Below are 26,651 nucleotides of genomic sequence, written 5' to 3' on the forward strand. Positions count from 1 at the left end.
GACAGGGCAAGGATATTCCGGACAGGCAGGTAGACAGAGGACTGTTTGAGAAGGTCAGGCCCTGGTGCTCCCATCCTTGGTGGCCATCCGTGGCCCACCCTTGCCTCCCAACTTGGCCAGCCACCAGCTTTAGGAATGAATAAGCCACGTGAGCCCTCACCCTCACCTTCTTGAGCGGGGTCCCAAGTTGGGGAAAAAGGGCATGGGAGGCACATCTCTGACCCAAAACACCTGGCTCACCTCCTTCTGAACAAAGTCCATGATGTTTTTGAAGTCCAGATCGTCATAGTAGTTCTCAATTCCTCTTCGAATGTTGTCATTCAGAAAGTCGATGGTCTATTTAGATAGAGAAATTATAAAAGAAGAGGACCACAGCCTCCCCCTACGGAGTCCAACCCAAGATTTCCCAGAAGTCTGGACCGGAACAGAGTGCCCATGCGCCCGGGTGGCCCCCACCCCCGCCGGCACGGGGCCCTCGTCCACTCCCCACGCTGCACCACGGCCTCCCCGCCCACACACGCTCTCCTTGCCCCCAATGCCCCCTGATGCCGGAGCCCCTCTGCCGTGTCCCAGCAGGCGTGATTCACCCCATTTCCTTTACAAATCAGACAAGCCAGGCCCCAAGGGGCTGCGGCCCTGCCTGGGGGACCCGGCTCTGAAGCAGCCACGCTGGGCTGGGACTCAGCCGCCCCCATTCCCAGCCTGGCGCTCCTTCTACCTCCCAAAGACAGGCCTGAGCTGAACCTTCCCTTTGGCCTCCAGACCTCCTCTCCACTCTTGTCTACCATCTGACCCCTTGTGTTACAGATAAGGAAACTGAGGCCCCCAGAGGGGGCTGACCCTCCCCAGGTCACAGAGCAGGGTGGTTAGGGGCCCAGCCAGGACTAGACATGAGGCCTCCACATTCCCACCCGGGCCTCTCTCCATCACCGCCGCACTCTGGGCCCCACGGCAGGGCTGCCTCCCAGCTTGGGCCGGGACAATCCCCCCAGGAAGAGAGAGCGCTGGCACGCCACCCTCTCCCAGTCACGCTGAGCCTCCTGGATCAACAGCCCGGCTGTTGTGCTGAAATCAGGAGCACAAAAGGCCCCACAGCGGGAAGGGGCGGGGGCGGGAGGGTGGGGAGCCCAGCTCCACGCAAAGGGCGACAATTGGGCCTTTCAGAGCAGGGAGGCCCGCGTATCATCAGAGATTGTGCTGGCACAAAGGGGGCATTCTCGGCTCTGGAGCCAGACGATCCCTGGGGGAGGTGTCCACGGGCACACTGGGACAGCAGGGCCCTGAGTTCCAGGCCCGGTCCTGCCACTGCAGCCCCGCCACAGCTACTTCCCCTCACTGGGCCTCAGTTTCCCATTTGTGAGCCAACCCTGCAGGCCTATTTTTTTTTTCCTTTTTCTCCCCAAATCCCCCCAGTACATAGTTGTATATTTTAGTTGTGCATGCTTCTAGTTGTGGCATGTGGGACGCTGCCTCAGTGTGGCTTGATGAGTGGTGCCATGTCCGCGCAGAGGATCCGAACCAGTGAAACCCTGGGCCACCAAAGCGAAGCACGTGAACTTAAACACTCAGCCACAGGGCTGGCCCCAGCCCTATCTTTAAGACATGTTCCAGCTCCAAGGATCAAAGATGGCCGAGAGGAGCTGTCAACCTCCTGGTCAAGAACATGCCCTGCAGCCAGCCAGGCCGCAGACACTTCACTGAACCGCTGAGGCTCCGTGTCCTCACCTGCAAAATGGGGAGGACCATCCTCCGCCTCGGGGACGTGGTGACATTTAAATAAGCCAAAGCTACAAAAGTGCCTAGCGGGACACCAGGCACACAGTAGGTCCTGGTATTCTTATTGTAGATCTTTCTTTTTCCAGGAGACATATACCCTATGGTAGCACTTCATACCCATCAAGTCATCAGTGGAAAATGGCTAATCCCAAGGGAAACTGAGGTCCCAACTCTTGTCCAAAACACCTACTGCAATGAAGGCAGCCTCCGGGGCAAGAGCTGGCCCCTGGCCTGGGACCTCTCACAAACACCCTGCAGCCCAGAATGGTGATGTGACTTGTCCAAGGTCACCCCACTGGCCAGTGGCAAAGCGATGCTGGAACCAAGGTGCCAAACTCCTGGCCTGATACACATTAAGAAGCCAAGATAAGAACCCGAGGTTCAGTTGGGTACCATCTCTCCAACCATCTCCTGTATCCGTAGAGGAACAAAGCATGCCACAGCTGCCTCCCTCCTGACACACACTGCTCCAAGCCACAGTCACGAAGGACACTGGCTCAGGGAAACTTGGCTCTGTGACCAGAAGGAAAACCCTCTGCTGATGACAAACAGCCACTCTGGAGCAGACCTGGCAGCTGAGGAAGGCTGGATGTCAACCTTGGGAGGACAGAGAAGACACAGGCATGGGGCCAGCCCCTCTCCCATCTGAAAGGCTCTGCACTCACCAGGCCTACATGGGTCTGGCACTGGAGTCCAGGGCAGGGGCCAGGTGAAATGGCTGCTGCTGGCCACATGGTCTGGGCAGAGCAGGGACCCACCTGGCCTCAGGCCCACCCTTCCCAAAGGTCCCCAGGTCTTTAAGCCTTTCCAACCTTGCGTGTCTGCTTCTCTGGGTGATGAAGGGACAGGCCAGCCAGCTCCAGGGCATGGTTGGGGGTGTCTAAGAAACAGGACGTCAGGGTGGGGTCAGTCTGCCACCCAGGGTAGGGCAAGGGAATGAGCTCATGGTATTGAATGGGGTGCTGCACAGGGCCCTTGGCTGGGCTGAGGGGCAAGGGGATGATGCTAGGCTCAGGGACACATCTAAGGCCACGTGCATGGCAGGGAGGGAGGCTTTCTTCCACTCTCAAGGCACTGCAGACACAGTCTTGGCCCACCATGTCTCTCTGCACCTATGCCAGCCCACTGGCCACCTCCCACCTCCCAGCCCCTCCACTGGGTAACCTTCCATCCCTCCCACGGGGTCACATGCTCTTTGGACTCCCTCAGAGCTGGAGATGAGGGTGGGCAACGAGGGCAGGAGGCCCAGGGCAAGGTCAGCAGAGCGGATGCCAGGGGTCCAATGGGAAAGGCTCACCCTCCCACTTTGGTGAGCAGCCCTGACCTCTCTTCCCAAACCTTCTCAGTCTCTGAGCAATTTCCAAAGGCCCTGACTCCAAAAGAGGCCTCTTGGTGAAAATCAGGCCTTCCGTCTAGCAAGCTGAGGCAGGCCCCTGCAGGGAAGGGAGGCCCCGCTGGAGGCCTCAGAATGGACAGGAAGAACAGATGGTCCCAGCTTCACAGCGGCAGCTGCCCTCGGTTCCCATCAGGGACTTTTCTGGGTCACACTGACTCTTGCAAATGTGCACTGCCTTTGGCACTGTGTGTGTGTGTGTGTGTGTATGAGAGAACATGTGTGTGAGAGTATATGTGTGTACTGGAGAGACGTGTGGGACATTTAGGTGGTTCCTGTGCTGTGATGGGGGTGGCGGGATGGATGAGAAACTCCAGTGAGGTGACAAGTTGAGCGGTTCATTAATTAACCGTTTAAGTGCTGACGCTATGATCAGCTATGTTCTGAGGGACCGGGGCAGCCACTCAGAGGACGTGCCCTGTGGAAGCGCAGCAGGAAGGAGAAAATTCTGGCTTCCTCTGCTGCATCCAGAGGCCAAACACACCAGTGCCACCTGCCCTGCTCTAAACCAGGTCATGCCAGCAGGGGCAGCTGCAATGAGGACTAGGAAACCACCTTTCATGAATGGCTGGCATGGCCTTAGAAGCCACATGGCCTAAGCTAAATTAAGCAAAGGGTAAGCGAATATCAAAGGCCACAGGATTTTCAGAGCATGTTGTTTAAGACACCAGACTCAAGCTACAAAGAAGCGTCCTCTCTAGTTCTAGTTTTAGAGACACCCAAGGCCTCCGCCTCACCCCTCTCTGTAGAGGTGCTTGGAGTGCTTTAAATGAATGAGGAATGGAAGGGGTGGGGACAGGTGGCAGCAGCACCCCCAGGACGGGAGGCTGGAGGAGCAGGGAGAGGAGGGAAGAGTGCAGGGGCAGCAGCTGGGGCTCCCACCAGGCCTCTGGGGATGGAGCTGTCCTGGTTTCTTGCAGGCTGCTGGCAGCTTCCATTGCTTCCGTATCAGCTTCTGAGACCCAAGGCTGGGGCGGCCTGGCTGCTGGCAGCCCAGCCGGAACCACTGCCGGCATGGTTCTCATAACATGGAGCAGGTGCTCAGCCTAGGACTTCCTTCCTTCCTTTGTGCCTGGGCTGAGCCACCATCTCGGGGCTCCCCTTAGTCCCCCTAGAAGATGGAGACTCATCCTCATTGCCCAGACCCCCTCCTCCATTGCAGCCCTGAGATGGGCCCAATCTGACAACCATGGTTGAGGAGAACCTGGGCAGAGGAAGAAAGAGGATGGAACCTGAAAGTTCTTTAGAATATTTGCCAGACCCTCCTCAGACCCGGCCAGAAGTCATGGGTTTAATCCCCGTGGTTGGGGAGGGTCACACTTCAGCTGCCCTCCGGCTCTCCTTCTGGGTTCCTGCTCTCACTCCCAGTGGCTGTCCACAGTGGGGTGCACCAGCTGTGGGAGTCTGGCCAGATCTGTGCAGAACTTTCTCTACTTTGCTCTAGGTGAGAAGGATATGTATGTTCAGGTGCTCAGCCAAGCGGGCCACGTGCCATGTGTGTCTCCTTTTTCCATGCCTCTGACTTCATGGTGAAGCCCAGAGCCAGCTGGTGCCAGTGCCATGATGAAATAAACAGGCTAGGTGCCACCCAGTTCCTTCACCTGGTGCTGGGTATGACCACAGCACCTGTGATCAAGGGCAGGATAGAGGCCGCTCCTCCCCTGCCCCGGTGAGAGAGGGAAGGAGGCCTGGGATGGGGGTACAGATGTACGAGTTACAGCCCAGTGCCCTTGGGGTGTCCCTGCTCAGTTCTGCCTGCTGGGAACACACAGACAGGAGCTGCCCACCTCCAACACCCCTGACACCCTCAAGAGAGGCCCTGGAACAAGCTGGGGTGATAGCAGATCGAGTGGGGTGAGACCCAGACAACTGTGGAGGTCATTCAGGTCTCCTCCCACTGGCTGGGGTCAGAATGCTGCACTTCTCCTGCTCCTGATGCCCGGGCCCTTGGGGCCCCCTGCTCTGTGCCCTGCTCCCCAATACATGGTCACTAGACCCTGTATAAGCAGAGAAACCACTTCAGTCTGCCCGCCGGGTCACGCCTGTCAGCAGAAACCTCACCCAGGGTCAGGGGTTGACGGAGAGTTTCTTCCTGACACTCGGGAATCAGTTTATCTTTCAAGGCCTGCCTGTGGCCACACTCTGTGCACCTTCCTAGGAAGCCAGTGTAAAGTCATTAGCCTGATGATTTGTCACCATAAGTAGATTCTTAGAGTTCACAGGTAGCCTCTGGGGCTAGAGACTGAACTTGTTATAGTGTGACTCAGAGAAATCTACCTTCTTCTCTTAGCAAGGAAAAAATGGAACTGGGAACTCACCTCCTCCGGGAGACTGACCTTGATTGCTCTTCACCTTTTTCTCCACCTTATACTGTCCCTTCCTGCCACCATCAACACCAACACCCAGCCTGCTCCTTCCCTATCCTCACCATTGATCTGTCTCCTGTTTTACCAAATCACATTGTATTACAATTGGAAGGGACATTATTTTTCTCTACATGGTATTTTTCCCTTGATTATAAAACAATAAAAAGAAAATTTGGGAGCTAGGGAAAAATATAAAGGAGAAAATAAAAATCACTCTAGTCTCAATCCTTAGAGGAAACAAGAGTTAATATTTCTATTTCCTTCAGAGTTTTCCAGGCCCACTTTTTTCACTGTGGAGATCTTACTGCACTTATAGTTTTATATCTCGTTTTTAAATTATTTCGAATTATGTATCATGGGCATTTGATAGCACAGCCCACCACAAGCCTCCAAACAACTGAGACCCCTGATGGTGAGGGTCTTTCCTGAGTTACACGTCAAGACCTTCCCCTGATAGGGCCCCATGAGGGGACACTCCATCCAAGGTGAAGGAACACACTTCACCCCCGTGGTGCCCTCAGGGTTGGGGACAATGGAAACTCTCACCCCTGACCTCTGGCCTATAGCATCCTTGGCTGTGAGGACTAAAGAGCCCCTGGAGGTTTGGTCTTAGCTCAGCTCCCTCACTGGAAAGAAGGGTGGTGTCACGGTTCCCGTTGGCCTACAGAGCACTGGAAAACCAGCCCACCTGTGTGAAGTATGCTGGAAACCAGAACTGCTGGTTCTGTTGTTCATTTAGGGTGTTGCTTATTAAAACCACTGATGCTGCTGACCATGACGTGGCCCTGGGCTCCAGGCAGGAAAGCACGAACTCATAACTTCTGGACAGCCATGGGCCGGCCAGGAATCCTGCGGCCTGCACAGAAAGGAACCACCACAGGCAAATGGAATGAACATCTCTCCCCTCAGTGCTGCTGAAAAGTGAACCAACACCCTGGAGCTGCCAGCTCAGAGCAGATGGTCTGAAAAGTAGAAGAGGAGAAGGGAGGAGCAGCTTGCAAGACTAGACTGGAAAGACAACCAATGGGACAAAGAAGAAGTCAAAAAAGAAATCAAAAAAGATCTCGAGACAAACAAAAGCAGAAACACAACATCACAAAATTTATGGGATGCAGCAAAAGCAGTTCTAAGAGGGAAATTTATAGTGGTGCTACATTAAGATAAAAAAAAGAAAGATCTCAAATATACAATCTAACTTTATACCTCAAGGAATTAGAAAAAGAAGAATGAACCTAAGCCCAAAGTTAGTAGAAGGAAGGAAACATCAAAGATCAGAGTGGAAATAAATGAAATAGAGACTAGAAAGACAATAGAAAAAATCAACAAAACTAAGAGTTGGTTTTTGGAAAAATATAAACAAAATTGACAAATCTTTAGCTAGAGTAAGGAAAAAAAGAGAAGATTCAAATAAATAAAATCAGAAATGAAAGATAAGCCATTACAACTGATACCACAGAAATGCAAAGGATCGGAAAAGACTACTACGAATAATTATACACCAACAAACTGGATAACCTAGAATAAATGGATAAATTCCTAGAAACATACAACTTACCAAGACTGAATCATGAAGAAATAGAAAATCTGAACAGACCAAAAATGAGTAAGGAGATTGAATCAGTAATCAAAAGGCTACCAATAAAGAAAAGTCTAGGGCCAGATCGCTTCACTGATGAATTCTACCAAACATTTAGAGAAGAATTAATACCAAGCCTTAAATTCTTCCAAAAAATTGAAGAAGAGGGAACACTTCCAAACTCATTACTCTGATACCAAAGCCAGCAAGGACACTACAAGAAAAGAAAACAAATATCCCTGGCTAATATCCCTGATGAACACAGATGCAAAAACCTTCAACAAAATATTAGCAAACCGAATTCAACAGCATGTTAAAAGGATCACAAACCATGATCAAGTGGGATTTATCCCTGGGGTGCAAAGATGGATCAACATACACAAATCAGTCAATATGACAGGTCACATTAACAAAATGAAGGGTGAAAACCATGGGGCCAGCCCAGTGGCGTAGTGGTTAAGTTTGTACTCTCTGCTTCAGTGGCCTGGGGTTTGCAGGTTCAGATCCCAGGAGTGGACCCAGCACCACGTGTCAATCCATGCTGCGGCGGCGTCCCACCTAAAGTAGAGGAAGATTACCACAGACGTTAGCTGAGTCTTCCTCAAGCAAAAAGAGGAAGATTGGCAAGAAATGTTAGCTCAGGACCAATCTTCCTCATAAAAACAAAACAAAGCAAACACATATGATCATCTCAGTAGACCCAGGAAAAGCATTTGACAAAATTCAACATCCTTTGCTGATAAAAACTCTTAACACATTAGGTATAGAAGGGATGGACTTCAACATAATAAAGGCCACACATGACAAGGCCACAGCCAAAAACATACTCAGCAGTGAGAAGCTGAGAGCTTTCCCTTTAGGATCAGGAAGAGACAAGAATGCCCACTCTCACCACTTCTATTCAACACAGTACTGGAAGTCCTTGCCAGGGCAAGAAAATTAGGCAAGAAAAAGAAAGGAAAGGCATCCAAGTCAGAAGGGAAGAAGTTAAATTGTCTGTTTGCAGATGACGTGATCTTAACATAAAGAAAATCCTAAAGACTCCAGCAAAAACTGTTAGCGCTTATAAATGAATTCAGTAAAGATGCAGCATACAAAAAACAACATACAAAAACCAGTTGTGTTTCTACACACTAACAATGAACTACCCAAAAAAGAAATTAAGAAAACAATCCCATTTACAATAGCATCAAAAAGAACAAAATACTTGGAGAAAAATTTAACCAAGGAAATGAAAGAGCTGTATACTGAAAACTATAAAACATTGATGAAAGAAATTGAAGATGACACAAGTAAATGGAAAGATATCCCTGTTCACAGATTGGAAGAATTTACATTATTAAAATGTCCGTACTACCCAAAGCAACCTACAGATTCAGTGAAATACCTCTCAAAATTCTAGCGACATTTTCATGGAAATAGAAAAAAAATCATAAAATTCATACGGAAACACAACAGCCTCCAAATAGCTAAAGTAATCTTGAGCAAGAAGAGCAAAGCTGGAGGCACCACATTTCCTGATTTCAAGCTTTATTACAAAGCTATGGCTATCAGAATTGTATGGTACTGGCATAAAAACAGACATGTAGATCAAGGGAACAAGATAAAGAACCTAGAAATAAACCAACACATAAATGGTCAACTAATTTTCAGCAAAGGCATCAAGAATACACAATGGGGAATAGCCGCTTCAATAAATGGTGCTGGGAAAATTAAATATCCACATGCAGAAGAAAGACTTCAACGTTAGACCTGAAATTGTAAAACTCCTCGTAGAAAACAGAGGAAAATCTCTTCGACATTGGTCTTGGCAATGATCTTTTGGATCTGACCCCAAAAGCAAAAATAAACAAATGGGACTACACCAAACTAAAAGGTTTCTGCACAGCAAAGGATACAATCAAAAAATGAAAAGGCCACCTACATAAGTTCGCACGCTCCACTTCGGCGGCCCAGGGTTTCCCCGGTTTGAATCCTGGGTGCGGACATGGCACCACTCATCAAGCCATGCTGAGGTGGCATCCCACATGCCACAACTGGAAGGACCCACAACTAAAAATACACAACTACGTACCGGGGGGTTTTGGGGAGAAACAGGAAAAATAAAAATAAAATCATTTTTTAAAAAGAAAAGGCAACCTACAGAATGGGAGAAAATATTTGCAAATTATATATCTGATAAGGGGTTAATATCCAAAATATACAAAGAACTCATACAACTCAAGAGCAAAAACCAAATAATCTGATTTAAAAATGGGCAGAGGACCTAAATAGATATTTTTGCAAAGAAGGCATACAAATGGCCAACAGGTACATGAAAAGATGCTCAACATCATCAGGGAAATGCAAATCAAAACCACAGTGAGATATCATCTCACATGTGTCAAACTGTCTACTATCAAAAAGACCAGAGGTAACAAGTGCTGCTGAGAAGAAGAGGGAACTTTCTGTGCACTGTGGATGGGAGTGTAAATTGGTACAACCATTATGGAAAACAGTACCAAGGTTCCTAGAAAACTAAAAATAGAACTACCATATGATCCAGCAATGCCACTTCTGGGTATATATCCAGAGGAAATGAAAACACTATCTGAAAGAGCTATCTGCCATGAAGAGAACTCCCAAGTTCATTGCAGCGTTATTCACAACAGCCAAAATATGCAAACGACTGAAGCATCTGTCGACAGATACATGGATACACACACATACACACAAAATGGAACGATATTCAGCCATAAAAAAGAAGGAAATCCTCCTATTTGTTAAAACATAGATGAACCTGGAGGACATTATTTTGAGTGAAATAAGCCAGGCAGAGAAACACAAATATTGAATAGTATCACTTATATGTGGAACCTAAAAAAAAAAAGTGGAAGCCATAGAACCAGAGAGTAGAAAAGTGTTTGGCAGGGCAGGGAGTGGGGAGACAGGGAGAGGCTGGTCAAAGGGTACAGACTTCAGCTATAAGATGAATAAGGTCTGAGGCTCTAATGTGCAGCATGGTGACCACAGTTAATAATACTGTATTGTATACTTGACATTTGCTAAGAGAGTAGATCTTAAGTGGTCTTAGAAAAAAAGTTAACTGTGAGGTGATGGATGTGTTAATTAACTTGATTGTGGTAATCATCTCACAATGTATACATACATCAAATATCACAGTGTACAGTTTAAATATATTACAATTTTATCAATTATACTTCAATAAAGCTGGGGCAGGGGGGAAATGACTGAGTTGCCTCTGTCTTGCTGCGTATGCTTGGGAGGGCTTCCTAACCTCTCTGTGCCTGAATGGGACTTGAGATGATGGGAATCTCCCCTCCCCTCTCCTGAGGCTCATAAAACAGGAAGAAGACCGTTGGATTCCACGGGTGTAGACACACCTGTGGCTAAGGCCCACCTCAGGAAGCCCAGGCAGAACAGGTGTATTCGCTGCACCCACCTGAGCCAGAATACCAGCTGTACATGAAGAGTTTGGCAGGTGACAGACAAGGGGTTGTTTGAGGCTCTGTACAATCCAGTGTCTGGGATAGCGACTGCTGCCTTGGGCTCAACTTCTGACAAGAAGGACAATTTGGCCACAGCCCTGAGGCACGCGCCCAAGAGCGATGCCCAGGAGCACCTGGAGCCAAGCCGCCTGGTGGGGAGGGCGGTGGAGACGAAGACAGAGGAAGAAGATGACGGGAGGAATGATGGAGCCCCGGGTGGGAAGTCAGCCTGTTCGGCCACCAGCTTCTTGTGGGACCTTGGGCACGTCCTTTCCCTTCTCCAGGCTTCGGAGTGGAGGAACTAGTATGTAATGAGGGTCCACCAGGGGCCAGAATGAATCCAGGTTCTTCACGTGCATCCTCTCATCAAATCCTCACCCCAAACTCCATGAGCCAGGAGTCGTGCTCCCCCAAGGAACCTGAGGCTCCGAGAGCAAAGTGACTGGCCCGAGGCCGCAAGCCAGTATGAGGCACACAAAGCCAACAGTGGAAGGAGCTGGAGACCAGGAGCCCTGAGACCCTGCCCGGCTCAGAGTGGCGCTGATTCTGCACAGCCTTCCAGAACCAAGACCCCAGGCATGTGCCCCTCAGGCTCGCTCTTGCCCTCACCCCTACATCCAGCACAACAGAGTCCTATCGGCGCTGCCTCCAAACATCCACCAAATCCCGCCATTTCTGCCAGGCGCAAGGCCTCCCCCTCGGTCCAGGCCATCGTCCCCTCTTCCCTGGAGGGCCACCACAGCCTCCCTGCTGGTCTGCCCACATCCTCCCCTGAGTCTACTGTCCATCTTTCACTCAGCAGCCAGTAAAATGGAAATCAGGTCACATCACTTCCCCACATAAAACCCTCCAAAGGCTTCCTACCGCCTTTAGAAAAAGTCCAAGCTCCTGCATCACGGCCTAGGGTCCTCCGTGATCTGCCCTGGCCAGCCCTTCCAGCTGCTCCTTCTGTCCCCTCCCTATCACTCACTCGCTTCAGCCAAGTGGCCGCCACACGTGTCCACAAACCTGCCAAGCCCCTGTCTGCTTCCGTGGTTCCCTCTGCCTGGCCCTCTCTGGCCCCTGGGCCTCACCTGGTAGGCTCCTTTTCATTCTCTCCTGACTGCCCTCCCTGCCTCCAGCCCAGGCACTCCCCGTCACCCTGCTGTGTTTTCTTGTTCTCTGGTTTACTTGTTCTGTGCCCGTCTCCCCAGCAGAATGGATGCTCCACATGGAATTATCCACCCGGCTCTCTGCATGCCCCCAGTTTACAGCCCCCGGCACACACAGTGGGTGCTCAACCTACACATGGCTGATAAATGCGTCACAGGCCCACCTGGTTCCGGAAGATCAAGGCCACCACGCCACCAATAAGCTCAATTATGAGGCAAATCCCAAGGATGTACATAAACTGCAAAACAAAATCCAGAAATTTGACCAGGGGCAGGGGAGCGTCATCTGCCCCAAGGTCAAGTGCAGGAAGGAGAATATCGCTGTCAGAGCTCTCATCGGCTCCTGCGCCCTTCGCCCCTTCCTCCCGTGAGGACACAGGATGTGCACAGGCATTCCCCAGGAAAGGCCGTTTCTGGAGCCAGTGGTCAGGAAGAGTGAGTCAGCCGTCTCAGCCAGACTGTTATCGAGGTTTGTCGCAGGGGTCCTCAGTGGGGTCTAGGTAGAAAAACACACCCCCTGCCCCCCACCACCCCCACAAGGAGAGCTGCCCTCGCTCCGGCTGACCCAGAGGGGACAGGCCTGGCTTGACAGGCAGGTTGGGGCAGCATTTCCAGCTCTGCCCACAGAGCCCCTCAGAAGTGGCTTTCAGACCCCCAGAGTGGGTGAGGGGATGTCTGAGGCTTAGAGGATATGCACCCGCCACCCCTGCCCTTCATCGCAGAACAGGCATTGTCGTCCAAACTGATGCCAGCAACTTCCAGCCTCAGGCAGCACTAAGACCCTGCTTACCGGGGCTTTTGGGGACTTCCCATGCGAGGGGAGATAATGAGGTCAAACTTTATGTGGGTGCAGAGTGAATGGATCTGCCTACTCAGTACCCCCAGCTATGGGGAGCCATCCCTCATCCCACAGTAAGGGGGGCAGATGAGGCTGACCCTACCCCCTGACCCCAGGGTAGACACTTGGCCAAGCAGACCCATCAGAATCCCAGGACTTCAGCCAGAGCTACCAGGAAAGATTCCCTGGGACCATGAGCTATAAGGACTCCATTGGTCTGAAGCTACTGACAACCATCACAAACGGAGCCTGAGTTGTCGAGGACAATTCCAGGCATCCAGCTGGGAGGTGGCAAGAGACAGAGAGAGCTCAAGGGCACCATTGAAACCCCAGGACCAGTGGAGGGTTGCTAGTTACTTGAGCTAATGGCTCACCAAAACCAACTTTCTTTGGTTTTCCTTGCTCTCATTTGAGTATGGTTTCTCCCACTTCCAACTGAGAGTCCAGACCAACACGGCATTTAAGTAAATAAGAATAGTATTCCAATCAGCCTTTACATGCAGAAGTAGAGGTGGCCTGGGCACTCTTGGGCCAACGTGGACAGATAGGCTGGTCCAGGAAACCCTTTAGAAGAGCTGGTTTGAGGCAAGGACTGAAAACACTGGGCTGTCTGAGGGAGCAGCGGCCCTCCTGGGGACTCCAAGGACTCCCCACCCACTGGCTGAGGGGTGCATGGGGCCACTCACCGACTGGAGAAGGCACAGGTTGTCACGGAGGGAAGCCAGCACACCAATGAAAGAGACGATGAACATGATGACCCCCAGGAGGATGAGGATGATGGCTGGGGCCAGAAAGGCACTTTCGAGGGTTTTGTATTTCTGCCGCTCGACCTCTGCGTAGATCCCCACTGATAGGACCAGGGCCCCAATCAGCTGCAGCAAGAAAGCAGACAGTGAGAAAGAAGAAGGACTGGGAGTCACTTGATTTTCCCACAAGAGTTCGTCTGGGGGCTATGGTGCCTGCCACTGGGGGGGCTCACCCCAGATGACCCCATATGAGGGAACCTGTTATGCGCTAAATTGTATTCCACAAAATTCATATGCTGAAGTCCTAACCCCCAGTACTTCAGAATGTGACTATATTTGGAGACAGTCTTTAAAGAGGTGATGAAGTTAAAATGAGGTCACATGGGTGGGCCTTAATCCAATACAGCTGTCATCCTTATAGGAAGAGATTAGGACACAGACACACACAGGGAAGAGCACCTGAAGACACAGGGAGAAACTACAAACCAAAGAGAGAGGCCTCAGAAGAACCCAACCTGCCAACATCTGAATCTTGAACTTCCAGCCCCCAGCACCGTGAGAGAATACAATCCGTGTGTGTTGTTTAAGCCACCTGGTCCGGGGTGCTTTGTTACGCAGCCCAAGCAGGCTAATATAGACCCTATTTAGAAGTGCTGCCTTAGAGGAAAGTTCTGGTGGGTCAGGGGAAATGGCACTGGTTAGAGGGTCGGAGAACCTGGGTTCGAGTCCCAGCTCTGCCACTCGCTAGCCCTGGGCCTTGGACAGGCATCCAACCACACGAGTCTGTGTTCTCATCTGAAAAATGAGTATGAAGCCCCTCGTTTCGGCCCTGCCCATGCCACAGGTTTCTGCAAGGCTTGAGTGAGGTAAGAAAAGTGGGAACACCACACCCCTGGAAGCACGGGCCACTGTGATGCGTGTGATACAGGCAGGTCCCAAAAGGACACTTCAGACTGCTCAGAGAGACAGGCGTCTCACACAGCACCACAAACACAGAATTTCTCTTTAGGACCACTGGGAAGGCGAAGGTTGGAAGAGGAAGAATTTTGAGGGGATGTGTAAGCCAAACTCTTCATCCTCAACTTTCCTAACAATGGAAAGATGCCCACTCTAACATCCCATCAGAAAAAGCAGGCGAGGGCCGGCCCAGTGGCACAGCAGTTAAGTGCGCACGTTCCGCTTCTCAGTGGCCTGGGGTTCACCGGTTCAGATCTCAGGTGCGGACATGGCACCACTTGGCACACCATGCTGTGGTAGGCGTCCCACGTATAAAGTAGAGGAAGATGGGCACGGATGTTAGCTCAGGACCAGTCTTCCTCAGCAAAAAGAGGAGGACTGGCAGTAGTCAGCTCAGGGCTAATCTTCCTCAAAAAAAAAAAAAAAGAAAAGAAATTTAGGGGCTGGCCCCATGGGCAAGTGGTTAAGTTCACACACTCCACTGCAGGCGGCCCAGTGTTTCGTTGGTTCAAATCCTGGGCGCAGACATGGCACTGCTCATCAAACCACACTGAGGCGGCATCCCACATGCCACAACTAGAAGGACCCACAACGAATAATATACAACTATGTACTGGGGGGCTTTGGGGAGAAAAAGGAAAAAGAAAATAGAAGAAAAAGCAGGTGACAATGCTCTTGGAGAACCCCTTTTTTCTCTCAGCCTGAAAACTCTCATACTAAATCTTCGGGAAGCTTTATCAGCTGAAACCACCCCTAACCCTCAGGTGAGTCTGGGGCTATACTGCCACATCACCCTGGGATCCCACAATAGTGTCCTAACTGGCCGCCGTCAGCCCATTCTCCACACCAGAGTGACCAGGTAAAACCTGATCAGAGCAGGCTGGTTCTCTGTGCACCGAGAGTGAAAGCCACAACCCTAATCACAGCCTGAGGCCCACAGGACTGGTCTGTCCTCACCCATCCCTCCCTCCCCTTCCTTACTCTTCTTTAGCTGCACAGGGCTCCTTACTGCTGGTCGAACACACTAAGTGTGTCACCCCAGGGCCTTTGCAAGGCTGTTCCCACTGCCTGGAATGCTCTTCCTCCTGACATCCACATGGCTCACACCTTCACCTCCTTCCTGTCTTTGCTTTCCTGTCACCCGCTCAGCAAGGCCTTTCGGGCCATCTTATTTAAAAGTAGAAAGTTCCTCCCCCTGAAACCCCCAATCCATTTTCCTGTTTTATTTTTCTCCTTTGCACTTACTGGTATTTAACATACTACCTTTTTTAATTTTTTTAATTGTTTACCTTCCCCACAAGAATATAAACTCCATGCCAGGAGGGATTTTTCATCTGTTTCAGGTGTCCCCAGCACCCAGAACAGTCCTGACATTTAGGAAGTACAATTGGCGTTTACAGTCTGTGGAGTGGATGCAGCTGAGCTTCCCAACAGACCCCCCCTCCCCCTCGGGTTTGAGCCCGACACCATCCAAAGATTCTGACTTTCCGGGCCACACACTCCCCAGGGCAGGGACAAATCATTGGATACACTGGATTTCTCCGCCGAGCAGAAGGCAGTGTGGGAGAGTAACTGGAAGGCTGGCGCTGTCAGCCAAGGTGGGAGTAAAGGAAGTGAGGGATAACGCAGACAAGACGTTAACGAGATATGCCATGAGCATAGCTACCCTCGAATCAACATCTGAAACACCGAGGGGGCCACCACTCCAGTTACTCACGGGTCCACCCTGGCCTTAAATTGGCTACAACGTGCCCTCAAAGGAGATCGCCTTGACTTCCTCCTAAAGAGCACGGAGACTGCCTGCGCAAAGGGAAGTGCCCGTTTCCCCTGAGCGCTGACAAGTGGTGGGGATACGCAAAGTCAGACCGAGCTGACTTGGAAACACTGCATAACAGAGGATTACCAGGGACCCATCTCCCTGGGGCCCAGCGCTCGGCTGTATTTCACCGCTGAGTGCCATGCCCTTGGTCTGAAAAGAGAATCCGGCATTACTGAGACCCACCTCCCCGCCCCGCCCAAAAGGAATGCCTTTCCAGTCAGTACCGGGGCCAGAGCATGCTGAAGGCTCTGAGAAACTCCGCCAGGAGCCACTTATTAACTAGTTGGCCATGTCGGGAAAACCATGAGTGAAATGATGTCATCAAAATTACCCACTTGGGTAAAGCTGAAAATTTATAAGGCAGGACACACTCACACACAGCCCTACAGGAACATACTGAGCACAGGACATAAAATCTACCTTTGGCAGAGAAAGATTAACCAGACGCTATCTGGCAGCCCACCTCCCAAACCCAGAACTTAGTGAAATCATTGTTCAAGGCCGGCCCAAGCCCCGCGGCTCCTCCGAGAACTAAGGCAGGCAGCTTGAAAAGCCAAATCCCCGTTCTGAATTATTGCGCTTATAAAGAACTGCTCACTCAACCCGAACACGAACCAGACACAGAGCCCAGAGATCCCTCCACCCAAACTGAGGACTACGATTAAAGAACCATCCCACACACAGGCGAAGTCTTCAGAACCCCGGGCAGGGGGTGGGGGTGGGGTTTGGTTAAATAGGCAAGGATCCTTGTATTTGAGGGCGACATGTGGGGGTTATCTTCTATCTTAACGAAAAATGTGATTCTCATGCTGTCACTGAACCAACAAGATAACATCCTAATATTTTCAGAATTGATTCCATATCCTTTTGAGAGTTCTGTGTGTCTTGTAAAAAAAAAAAAAAAAGAAACAACAAACGTTCTTCTCAGGCAGGATGGCCACGGGCCCTGACATCTTCCCATAGCCCCAGCCTCCCCCTCCCTCATTCCCGCCTGAGGCTGTGCTTCTGGATTAAGGTACCCTGCTTTGGAAACCATCTCCAAAACACCAGAGCTGTCATTGGCCCCAATTCCGAGCAGCACTGACCCCAGCCCTCCCCCTAAAGGCAATCAGTGGCTTCTTCTATTTTTACAAGCTCCCCAGAGCCCCAGGGACCCACTCCAGAACAGCCTTGCTGGCAAAAAACAACACTTCCTTTGGTCTGATCTCCCTCCCATGGCAAACTATTGCATTTTCCTTGTTAGTCAGCTTTGCGACATTTCCAGACCACTAAAGCCGTAGGAAACGCTACAGTGGCAAATACAAACCCGAGCCCCCCGGCCCCCCGCCACCGTGTTCCGAGCTGTCACAGGCTCGCTTCTCCTGGCCCAGCCAGATGTGCTGCCACCCCAGGCTCCCAGCAGCCTGGCAGGCAACCCCCAAAGCAGCTCCCAAGACAGCACAGAGCACAGGCGGATCTGGGCTTTCCATCCAAGTGCTCGCACAGCAATAGGCATGGGGAGAGGCCGGCATGACCCTTCCCAGGAACTTCAAGATTTCCAAATGATGTTTACATCTCTGATGACATCAGTTTATGTTTCCATCTGAGTACGAAATTAACCATCAATGCCAGCGTGCAATCCCATCCGCTCCTCTTGCTAATTATAGCCCTTCGCCAGGCGGCCAGCCACTCCAGCTCCAGTGAGGGAGCAAATGGCCCATTTGTCAATCAGGACAGCTTCAGCTAAACATGACTAGGGGCGGGGGGCACACGGCCATGCCCATTTGGGGCCAAAGAGAGAAAAACCCTGCTGCTGGCAGCTCACAGACGAGAACCAAAGCTCCAGGCTTTGCAAGCCATGCAGCCTCTTCACCAGGCTGCACAGGAGCCCTGTGGCCCGGCGTGAAAGGGGCCTGCCAGTGCCCTGCGAGCCTGCAGCGGGACCCAGCTTCCCCCTGTGCGGGGAGAGGCCTGGCTCCAAGCAGCTGCAGGGAAGCAGGAGGCCTCGTGAGGCCTTCCAGCCCCTGCGTCTCCTCCCTCAGGAAGCATCTGGTCACCGGTCCCACTGGCTCACCCCCAGCTGGGGCAAGTCTGCACTCTGAAGGGACCCCCAAGGCCCATTGTCACTTGCAAAGGCACATACCAGGCACCTATTGTGCTCCAGGCCCTGGGGTCACAAGGGGTCACAAGACTAGCTACAGTGTAAGACTGGGGGAGGGGAGATTAAGAGAGGCTAGAAATGACCCCTACAGTCCTACGGATGGAATTCAGGGGGTCTTTGAACTGGAGATGGAGAAAAAGGTCACACCTTCTGTTAACCTCTAACAGAAATGTTCCTGGCACAAAAAAGGTGAAGCACGCCTGGTCTACGGGAAGCAAGCTGTAACTCCTCCCACAGAGAGGCACAGAGGGCTCTGGGAATTCAAACAGGAGTAAGGGAGAGAATGCGAATGTCAGAGAATCAGGATGGGCTTCCTGGAGGAGCCAGCGTTTCCTGGAAGGCCCCGCGAACTGCTCCATTCTAGAACTATCTCATGGGGCCCCCGGGCCTCCAGGGCTTTCTGTAGGGCCCAAACAAAGCACTTTTCTGAGCTTCTAGCTTGAAGGGATGTGGGAAATAGCTCAAGTCCAAGGCCTGAGAGAGATTTTAAATAAGATGGGGGGCATGGCCCCTGCATCCAGCTGAGAAACCCTGGACTCTGCATCCATCAGCCCTTCTGCCCCAGGCCCACCCCGCCTGGCCCCGGCCGAGCCCGGCCTGCAGACAGTCACGCTCTGTGCAAGCCTGTCTCCTGTACAGGGCGGGAAGGAGCAGTAGGGGTGAGACTAGAGACGCCAGCTAGTATATTGGGACTCCACTTACCAGATCCATGCCCCTGGCCTTGTCACTTCTCCCCTCTGGGCCTCATTTCTCACTGTAAAATGGTAAAGCCTGCTGCCAGTGACAGAGTAATCATGCTGCACCTGCATCTGCAAAGTGCTGCCCCGGCGCCAGCTCCCTCACCCTTCACCCCCTCACATCCCACAAACGACCGGCCATGCTGTACAGACCAGGCTCAGAGACTGAGGGACACGGAACATATAAGAGGAAGAGTCAGGATTCATGACCAAAAACCCGTCTGTCTGGCCTGCCAGTAAGTCTTCCAGACAGGTCTTTTGCAAAGACATGGGACAGAACTGGTCTGAAATGTTTTTGAAAAATACAAAGGTGCCGAGGGCAGAGCAGGGCTGCCAGCAGAAGTTCCGTGACGATGCTAACATCCAATACCACGTGTGGCTAGCAAGCTCTTAAATGTGGCTTGTGTGCCTGAGAAACAGAATTTTTTTTTAAGGTAAACTTTTTTTCTGGTGAGGAAGATTGACCCTGAGCTAACATCTATTGCCAATCTTCCTCTTTTTTTTTTTTCATCCTCCCCAAAGCCCCAGCACATAGTTGTATATCCTGGTTGCAAGTCCTTCTGGTTCTTCTATGTGGAATGCCGCTATAGCCACAGCGTAGGCTGATGAGCGGTGTGTAGGTCCGTGCCCAGAATCCAAACCCTCAAACCCTAGGCCACTGAAGCGGAGCATGTGAACTTAACCACTAGGCCATGGGCTGACCCCAGGAACTGAATTTTTAAGTGTATTATTTTTTTTAAGGTATGCTTTTGGTTGAGGAAGATTGGCCCTGAGCTAACATCTGTTGCCAATCCTCCTCTCTTTCTTTCTTCCCCAAAGCCCCAGCACATAGCTGTATATCCTAGTTGTAAGTCCCTCTAGTTCTTCTGTGCAGGATGCCACCACAGCATGGCTTGATGAGCGGTGTGTAGGTCTGCACCCAGGATCCACACCCATGAACCCCAGGCCCCCAAAGTGGAGTGCATGAACTTAATCACTATGTCACCAGGCCGGGCCCCCAACTTTATTTCATTTTAAATTTAAGCTTGACCAAATGCAGCTAGTGGCCACTGTATTGGACAGCACAGCTCTAGAGCATCTCTCATTGGATGCTGTTCCTGTCCACTCTGGCATTGCTCCTCTCTGAAGGTACAGACCATTCTTATCAAAAAATCACGTGCCCTGATCATCCGGCCACTAGCTAGAGAAGGTCAACTAATATTCACCAACTTCATTCAGCAGAAAACACTCTCTTCTCCCACTTGCCCCATGAAAGCCCAGTTCCTGTTGTCCCACCCCTCCTGCCCCTAAGGAAAGTGGGGCAGACCAGATCCAGAAGGCCTTGGCAGTGCCCCAACCCCTGATATAGGGCCCATTCTGTCTCCCCTGGAGAGCACAAGACCCACCTCCAGGACCACTGGGCAGCATCCTAAGCTCTGAGGCCCTGGACGTCGGGGCCCCTGACCTGGCCCCAAACCTAACTCAAGGGAGCCTGTGCTTGAGGAACCAGGCTCCCCCCAACCCCAAATCAAAGCCAGCCCCTGGGAAAGCAGCAGCAGCTGCCTCCTACTGCCAGCAAGCAGCCAGTCCCTGGTCTTTGTCACTGGTACTTTGCAGTCCACTCTGCCTTGACCCTGGACTTATTTCTTTCCAAAAAACTGGACATTGAGCGCAGAGAACTTAGTTAATTGCAATCCTTGATCCATGACATTCTCTGACACAGCCTGCTTTTGTCTGTAACAGACATAATTTATTGACCAGTCTTTCTGTCCCCACTGATCTTTGTGACCCTGCTGTCATGCACTCAGATTCCACATATGCCTAGGTCTGTTTCTGGCTCCCTGTCTCTTCCAACAGTCAATCTATCTATCCCTAAATAACCCTCCCTATTGCAGTGACTATAGCTTTATAACACATCTTTTTTTTTTTTTTTTTTGGAGGAAGATTAGCCCTGAGCTAACTGCTGCCAATCCTCCTCTTTTTGCTGAGGAAGACAGGCCCTGAGCTAACATCCGTGCCCATCTTCCTCTATTTTATATGTGGGACACCTACCACAGCATGGCTTGACAAGTGGTGCACAGGTTACCCAGGATCCGAACTGGCAGACCCCAGGCCGCTGAAGCAGAACGTGAACTTAACTACTGCACCACCAGGCCGGCACCTATAACACATCCCGGCATCTGGTAGGTCAAGGCCCTCGTTCCTGTCTTCTTCAGAAGTGTCTGGATATTCTCAGACCTTGACTCTTCCATATCCATTTTAGAATCATCTTATCAAGTTTCAGGAACAAACCTACTGAGGTTTGACCAGAACCGCATTGAATCTACAGATCCCTTTGGGGAGAATTGACATCTTTATCAAATCTTCCTGCCCATAAGCATAGTCTATCCCTTCTTTATCTACATCTTCTTTATTATGACTTTTCTAATAACAGTGCTCCCTACCTCCCTCAACCTTTTCCAAGGCTGTCAGGGCAGAGCTGGGGAAAGGCTTTGGGAAGTATTTCCCAGGCCTGCCTGAGCAGACTCTCCAGCCAGGTCCAGGGGTGGAAAACAAACCTCTCTGGCAAGTTAAGTGGGCACACCAGTCTGTTTTGCTACCCCTGCCGTCACCAATGGTTACGGAAACCTGATTTAAAAGACTCCCATATACACGCAGCACATTCCAGGCTCTGAAAGAGCTAAGCTGGGAGGTTTGCAAGCCCCAGCTATTTAAGCCAGCCAGGGCAGAGTGGAATTTCTAATCAAGAACCATCACACACATGTGAAGCACTGGAGGAAGAGCCGACCCAGCTGGGACTCTCCTGAGGAAGAGTTTGGGGGCAGACAGGAGGGAAGTGCTACAAAAATAACTGAGCAGGACATTCTGAGATATGAGGCAGAGCAACTACTTCCTCCTGGGAAATCAGAGACAGTCCATTGGAGCTGAGCCTTGAAGGGTGCACAGGAGTTTGACTTCATACCACTGGACCTTCCATGAGCACAGGAACTGGCCCGAATACCTCTGTTGGAGGAATGAATCTGAGAAATGATATAGCTTCAGATGCCTATAAACCCAAAGAAGAAACGCTGGTGATCCCATTCCAGAATAGCCTTCCAAGGCTTAAGGATAAGAGTGACTCGTGGTTAGTCTGAAAACCATGGAAACAGCCAAGAGAGGAAGAAGAGCCAAGAGCAAATCACCTCCACCCAACACACTCCTGTCCTGGTTTGCTTCTCCCCTCCGTCTCTGGCCCTCTCCCTCTCTCTGCCTCTGTCTCTCTCTCCATCCACCCCTCCCCCCCACCCCTATCTCCCTACCTTCCCTGTATCTGAACCAAGAGTCAGAACCTGCCTCCCAAAGCTGTGTTCCCATGGCATCTGAGTGATTATCTTCCCAGATCTCAGCCCTAGGTAGGCTCCCAGCCAGCCCCCAGGCCAGGCTGACTCATTAGCCAGAGGCGACTCAGAACAAAAGCCAGTGTTCTCAGGAATGCTCCCTGGACTTGGTGGCCCTGGTAGTGGGGACAGGAAGTCCTCCAGCACAGGCCACTGCAGGCAGTGTCCTAGGCCTCGGGTTGGAGCTCTAGCTGAGAGGCTAGGAATGGGGAATGGAGACTGAGATTCTAGGAAATGGACTTGGGGACCCTAAGGATGAAGAGCTATGCAGGGTGGTAGTAGGGGGTGCTTTCTGTTGGGGTAACCACTCAGGAGCACATACACCCTGTGCCAACCATTGCTGGTCACCCTCTGCCTTCTTCCTCTGGCCCAGGAGCACCTTGCCCTGCAGCCCGCAGCACTCAGCGGGCCAAGGCTCCACCACTCACAGCTGCGAGCCACCAACAGGAGTGGGTAAGATGGCCCAGCTCTCCCCTGCTCTCAGATGCTTTAAAAGGAGACACAGGCTCACAGAGGCAACAAGGTGGCTTTGTCCTAGACAATGGCCTCCAGTTCAAGTCCCAGCCTTTCAGAGCACACATGTGTCCCTAGGAACTGGGCCAGGCATCTTCCCTTCTTCCATTGGCCTGGGGCCTTTCCAAGAGACAGCGTGGGAGTTATCCCCGCAGGACCCAAAGTGAGGGCAAGAGGAATTTCAGGGATGGGGTCAGCGGGGAGGAGGGGATCCCTGTGATCTCTCCCTGACCTTTGGGCTGCTGAGAGGAGAAGCCACAATAAAGGAGGGAGCCACCTGCAAGGGAGCCAGCAGAGGGGGAGCAGACAGTGTGTGGGGAGTAACGGGGGGAGGGGGTTGGGGGAGGTGGCTGGAAGAAGGAAGAAGTGAAGGAAATTCCAGCAGCAGTGCAGAGAGCAGCAAGGCCCCACAGCCAGGACTAGCATTTCCTAGGGGACACCTGGCAGCATTGGGCACACATAAGTTAAGCACTATTTCTACATGATTTTGGCAATGAAAGTGCTAAGTGTTTCATGTTTCTAGTTTTTAAGTTAGATGTAGTTTTATATCTAAGAAAAACTGAATCAGATTGCTTCTTATATATATGTGGCCCTTGGTTCATTCTTCCCCCCTTTGCACAAAATCCCATATCTGAACTAAGCCCTCTGCCCCTGAACTAGGTTGGAAGGTGGAGAAGAAATCAGACCACAAGTGTCAGTGCCTGGCATGTGGAGGGCCTTAGGGAAAAAAAAGTGCCCCCACTCCAAGGGCTCATGACCCCAAAGAGGGCAAAGGCAGAAGGAGGCAGCGCCCTACATTGGAAGGAGCACTGCGGGGGCATGGGAGCCCTGGACTGTAGTCCCAGCTCTGGCACTAGCTCCCATGCGACCGTGGGCAAGTCTCTACCCCAAAAGGGAAGGGGTTGTCATGGCCAACCCCCAGGGTCCCTTCACTGCTCCAGGAGTCCATGGAAACTCCTGTCCAGACAGCCCCTCCTAGAACCCTGGCCACCAGCAGACAGTGGGTGGCCCGTCCCCTCTCCTTAGTCCCCCTCTGCGGTCTGCCTCTGCTTTCTGACCTAGGCCAGGAATGTCACACTTCTACATGAGAAAGGCCCCAGGAGCCACAGAGATGCCCTTCCCACCCAGCCTCGATCAAGGCACACGCCTCCAGCACTGCCTCCCATAGCAGCCGTGGGAAGGAGACCAACTGTTTTTTGGAAATAATGAAACCCAAAAGGGCTAATGCCCATCCGCAAACTCTGCTCAAGGCCCTCCTCCCCTGGGAAGCTTTCCTGGATTACCCTAGCTATAGAGATCTCTCTCTACTTCAGATCACCTATGAAATCAACAATGGGAAGCTCTCACTGGTACTGCCATTTACAGTATTAACTATACCCATTAAACAGATAATTCCAGGTATTTACTGTACGCAGGACCCAACAAAACACATACCATCTTTGACCTCAACAACTTCACAGTCTGCATATACTATGCAAATCTGTTAGTCCCAGAAATTCACGGGAAGTTTGCTGGCTTAGCTCCCAGACCACACTCCCCCCACAGAAGCCACGTGGGAAGTAGTCAGGGCCCAAGTGGGTTCAGAGGCCTAATGAACCACAGTGCCCCCAATGCAAGACGCCGTGCGAAAGTTCCTGGCCCCCAGCACGTGACTTCTCCTTCCCCAGGAGAGACGCAGCACTGTTGTGACGCTGACTTTCAAGACTCAAATCAGATGCCAGAAGCCATTTCCCCTTTAGAGGAACTTTGGTCCAAGGATCATTCAGAGGCAGGGGAGTCCCTACTCATCAATTCCCAAGCAGCACTCACTGATTCAACATACATTTATTAAGCACCTATTATGTGCCAGCATTGGGACCAGAAAGATAAGGCCTAGTTCCTGCGCTCAAGGAGCTCAGTCTGGTGAGACACACTTGCATACCAACAAACGCAGCCGAGTTGGGGAACACTGGGGTAGAGGCGATGGAGGGTGCAGACAGACCAGAGAGGAGGAGACACTAAATCATGGGCAAGACTGGTGAGATGGAGGAAGGCTCCCCGGAGGAGGTGATGTTTGAACTAAGTCCATTATTAGCATTAGCGTGTAGTGGACAAGGAAGAATTCTGGAAGGGGACAGGAAGTCGCAGATGCCCGTGAAAGTACCAGGGGAACAGCAGGTCAGCACAGCTGGAACCAAGGACAGGCGGATGGGGGTGGGCAGGAGGCCAGGGAACCTGGCAGAAGCCAGACCACCAAAGCCAGGTCTCGCAGGTTAAACCAAAAAATTCCTTCATTCAACATCTCCTTACTGAGAGGTTGTGTAAGCCGATGGTTCTCAAAGTTTTTGGTCCCTGGACTCCTTTTCACTCTTAAAAACTTTTGAGGACCCTGGAGCTTTTGTTTTTATGGTTTATATCTATCGATTATTTACTATTTGAGAAATTGAAACAGACATATTTAAAATATTTAACTTGTTTGGAAATAACAATAGATTTAATAAAAAATTTTCCAAAAAATACCAAATTGAGTGAAAACAGTGGCATGGGCTTTACATTTTTGCAAATGTCAATGTCCACCTGATGAGAAGACAGCTGGATCCCCACAGCTGCTCCTCAATCTGTCTGTAGCCACATGACCATCACGTGCCCTGAAATACTCCCCTGTGCGCTCCGGAGAGACGAGAATGGGAGAGGCAGATGCCATCTTAGTATTATTATGAAAATGGCTTTGACTTCAGATGCCTTGAAAGGGTCCCCCACAAGGATCCCTGGAGCCGCTTTGAGAGCAGCTGTTTCAGGAAGGGGCGGGGGGTGGAGGGAGCACAGCTGTAGCAGTGAACCAAACATCCACATCCCAGCTTTGGTGGAGCTCACATTCTAGTTGGGGAGAAACAAACAAGAAAAACACATAGTATGTCATGGTTATGAGTGCTGTGGAGAAAAACACAGGAAGGGAGGCCAGGGAGGCTGGGGGAGGAGGCTGTCATTTTAAATAGCATAGCCAGGAAAGAGACATTCCAGCCAAGACTTGAAGTAGGGGAGGGCTCTCCACCATCCACGTGGTAGACAATATGGACAAATGTCCAAGCACCTACCAAGACCTTGGAATGTGCCCATGTGTTCAAGGAAGCACTGCCACAGCATGGCAGGGGGGCAGTACAGGAGACGAGGCGAGAGGGCAGGCCAGCTGGAGCCTTTCAAGGTATGGAGAGGACTCTGGCTTTTGCTCTGACTGGGTGAGAGGCATTACAAGTGTGCAGAGGAGCAATCTGAACCTTGATTTTCAAATGTTACTCTGCCTGCTGTGCTGAGAACAGACTGGGGGATGGAGGCGCGAAGGGAGAGCAGTCAAGACTCTACTGCAGTAACCCAGATGTGAGGTGACAGTGGCCTGGACCTGGGCGGGCATGTGAAGATGGCAAGAAGTGGACAGACTCGATGCGTTTTGAAGTCGGAATAGGGAAATCACTGAAATAATTTAAGCACGGGAGTCACGCTCAGATTTGCCTTCAAAACAGAATATCTATACAGCCCCAAGCATCACCCTAAAGCTTACACATTTGTTATCATGAGGAAATGTGTGTTACAACAGAGAGGGCTGGTGGTCAAACTCGGCAGGGCCAGCAGTGGGTGGCTGGACACCACACGCCTCCTAACATGGTATCCTGTACCTCCCGCCACAGCGCTCATGCAGGAAACGTGCGGCCTGAACCCAGTGACGAGGAGACTGTGAAGGAAGTCCAGAATGCTGATGTTCTGCAGATCAACCGGCCTGGAGGCTCCAAAGGAGCCAAAGCAGCGAGGACAGTCTAGAAC

The 26,651-nt window shown here is 51.3% G+C and overlaps 1 protein-coding gene across 2 annotated transcripts in view; it reads right to left on the reverse strand.

The window, feature by feature from the left end:
- The window catches only part of TSPAN15 (tetraspanin 15), a 53,130-nt gene that overhangs the window by 11,109 nt on the left and 15,370 nt on the right, over positions 1 to 26,651 (reverse strand). The window contains exons 2-4 of one of the 2 annotated variants that reach the window (XM_046655518.1): positions 13,275 to 13,460; positions 11,915 to 11,989; positions 241 to 336 (exon numbers count right to left, since the gene is read on the reverse strand). In XM_046655518.1, coding sequence (XP_046511474.1) covers positions 241 to 336; positions 11,915 to 11,989; positions 13,275 to 13,460 — 357 coding nt within the window. The remainder of the gene's footprint in view (positions 1 to 240; positions 337 to 11,914; positions 11,990 to 13,274; positions 13,461 to 26,651) is intronic. The other variant, XM_046655519.1, reaches the window with a different exon arrangement.

Source organism: Equus quagga, chromosome 2 (assembly GCF_021613505.1).
Source record: "Equus quagga isolate Etosha38 chromosome 2, UCLA_HA_Equagga_1.0, whole genome shotgun sequence".
NCBI lineage: Eukaryota > Metazoa > Chordata > Mammalia > Perissodactyla > Equidae > Equus > Equus quagga.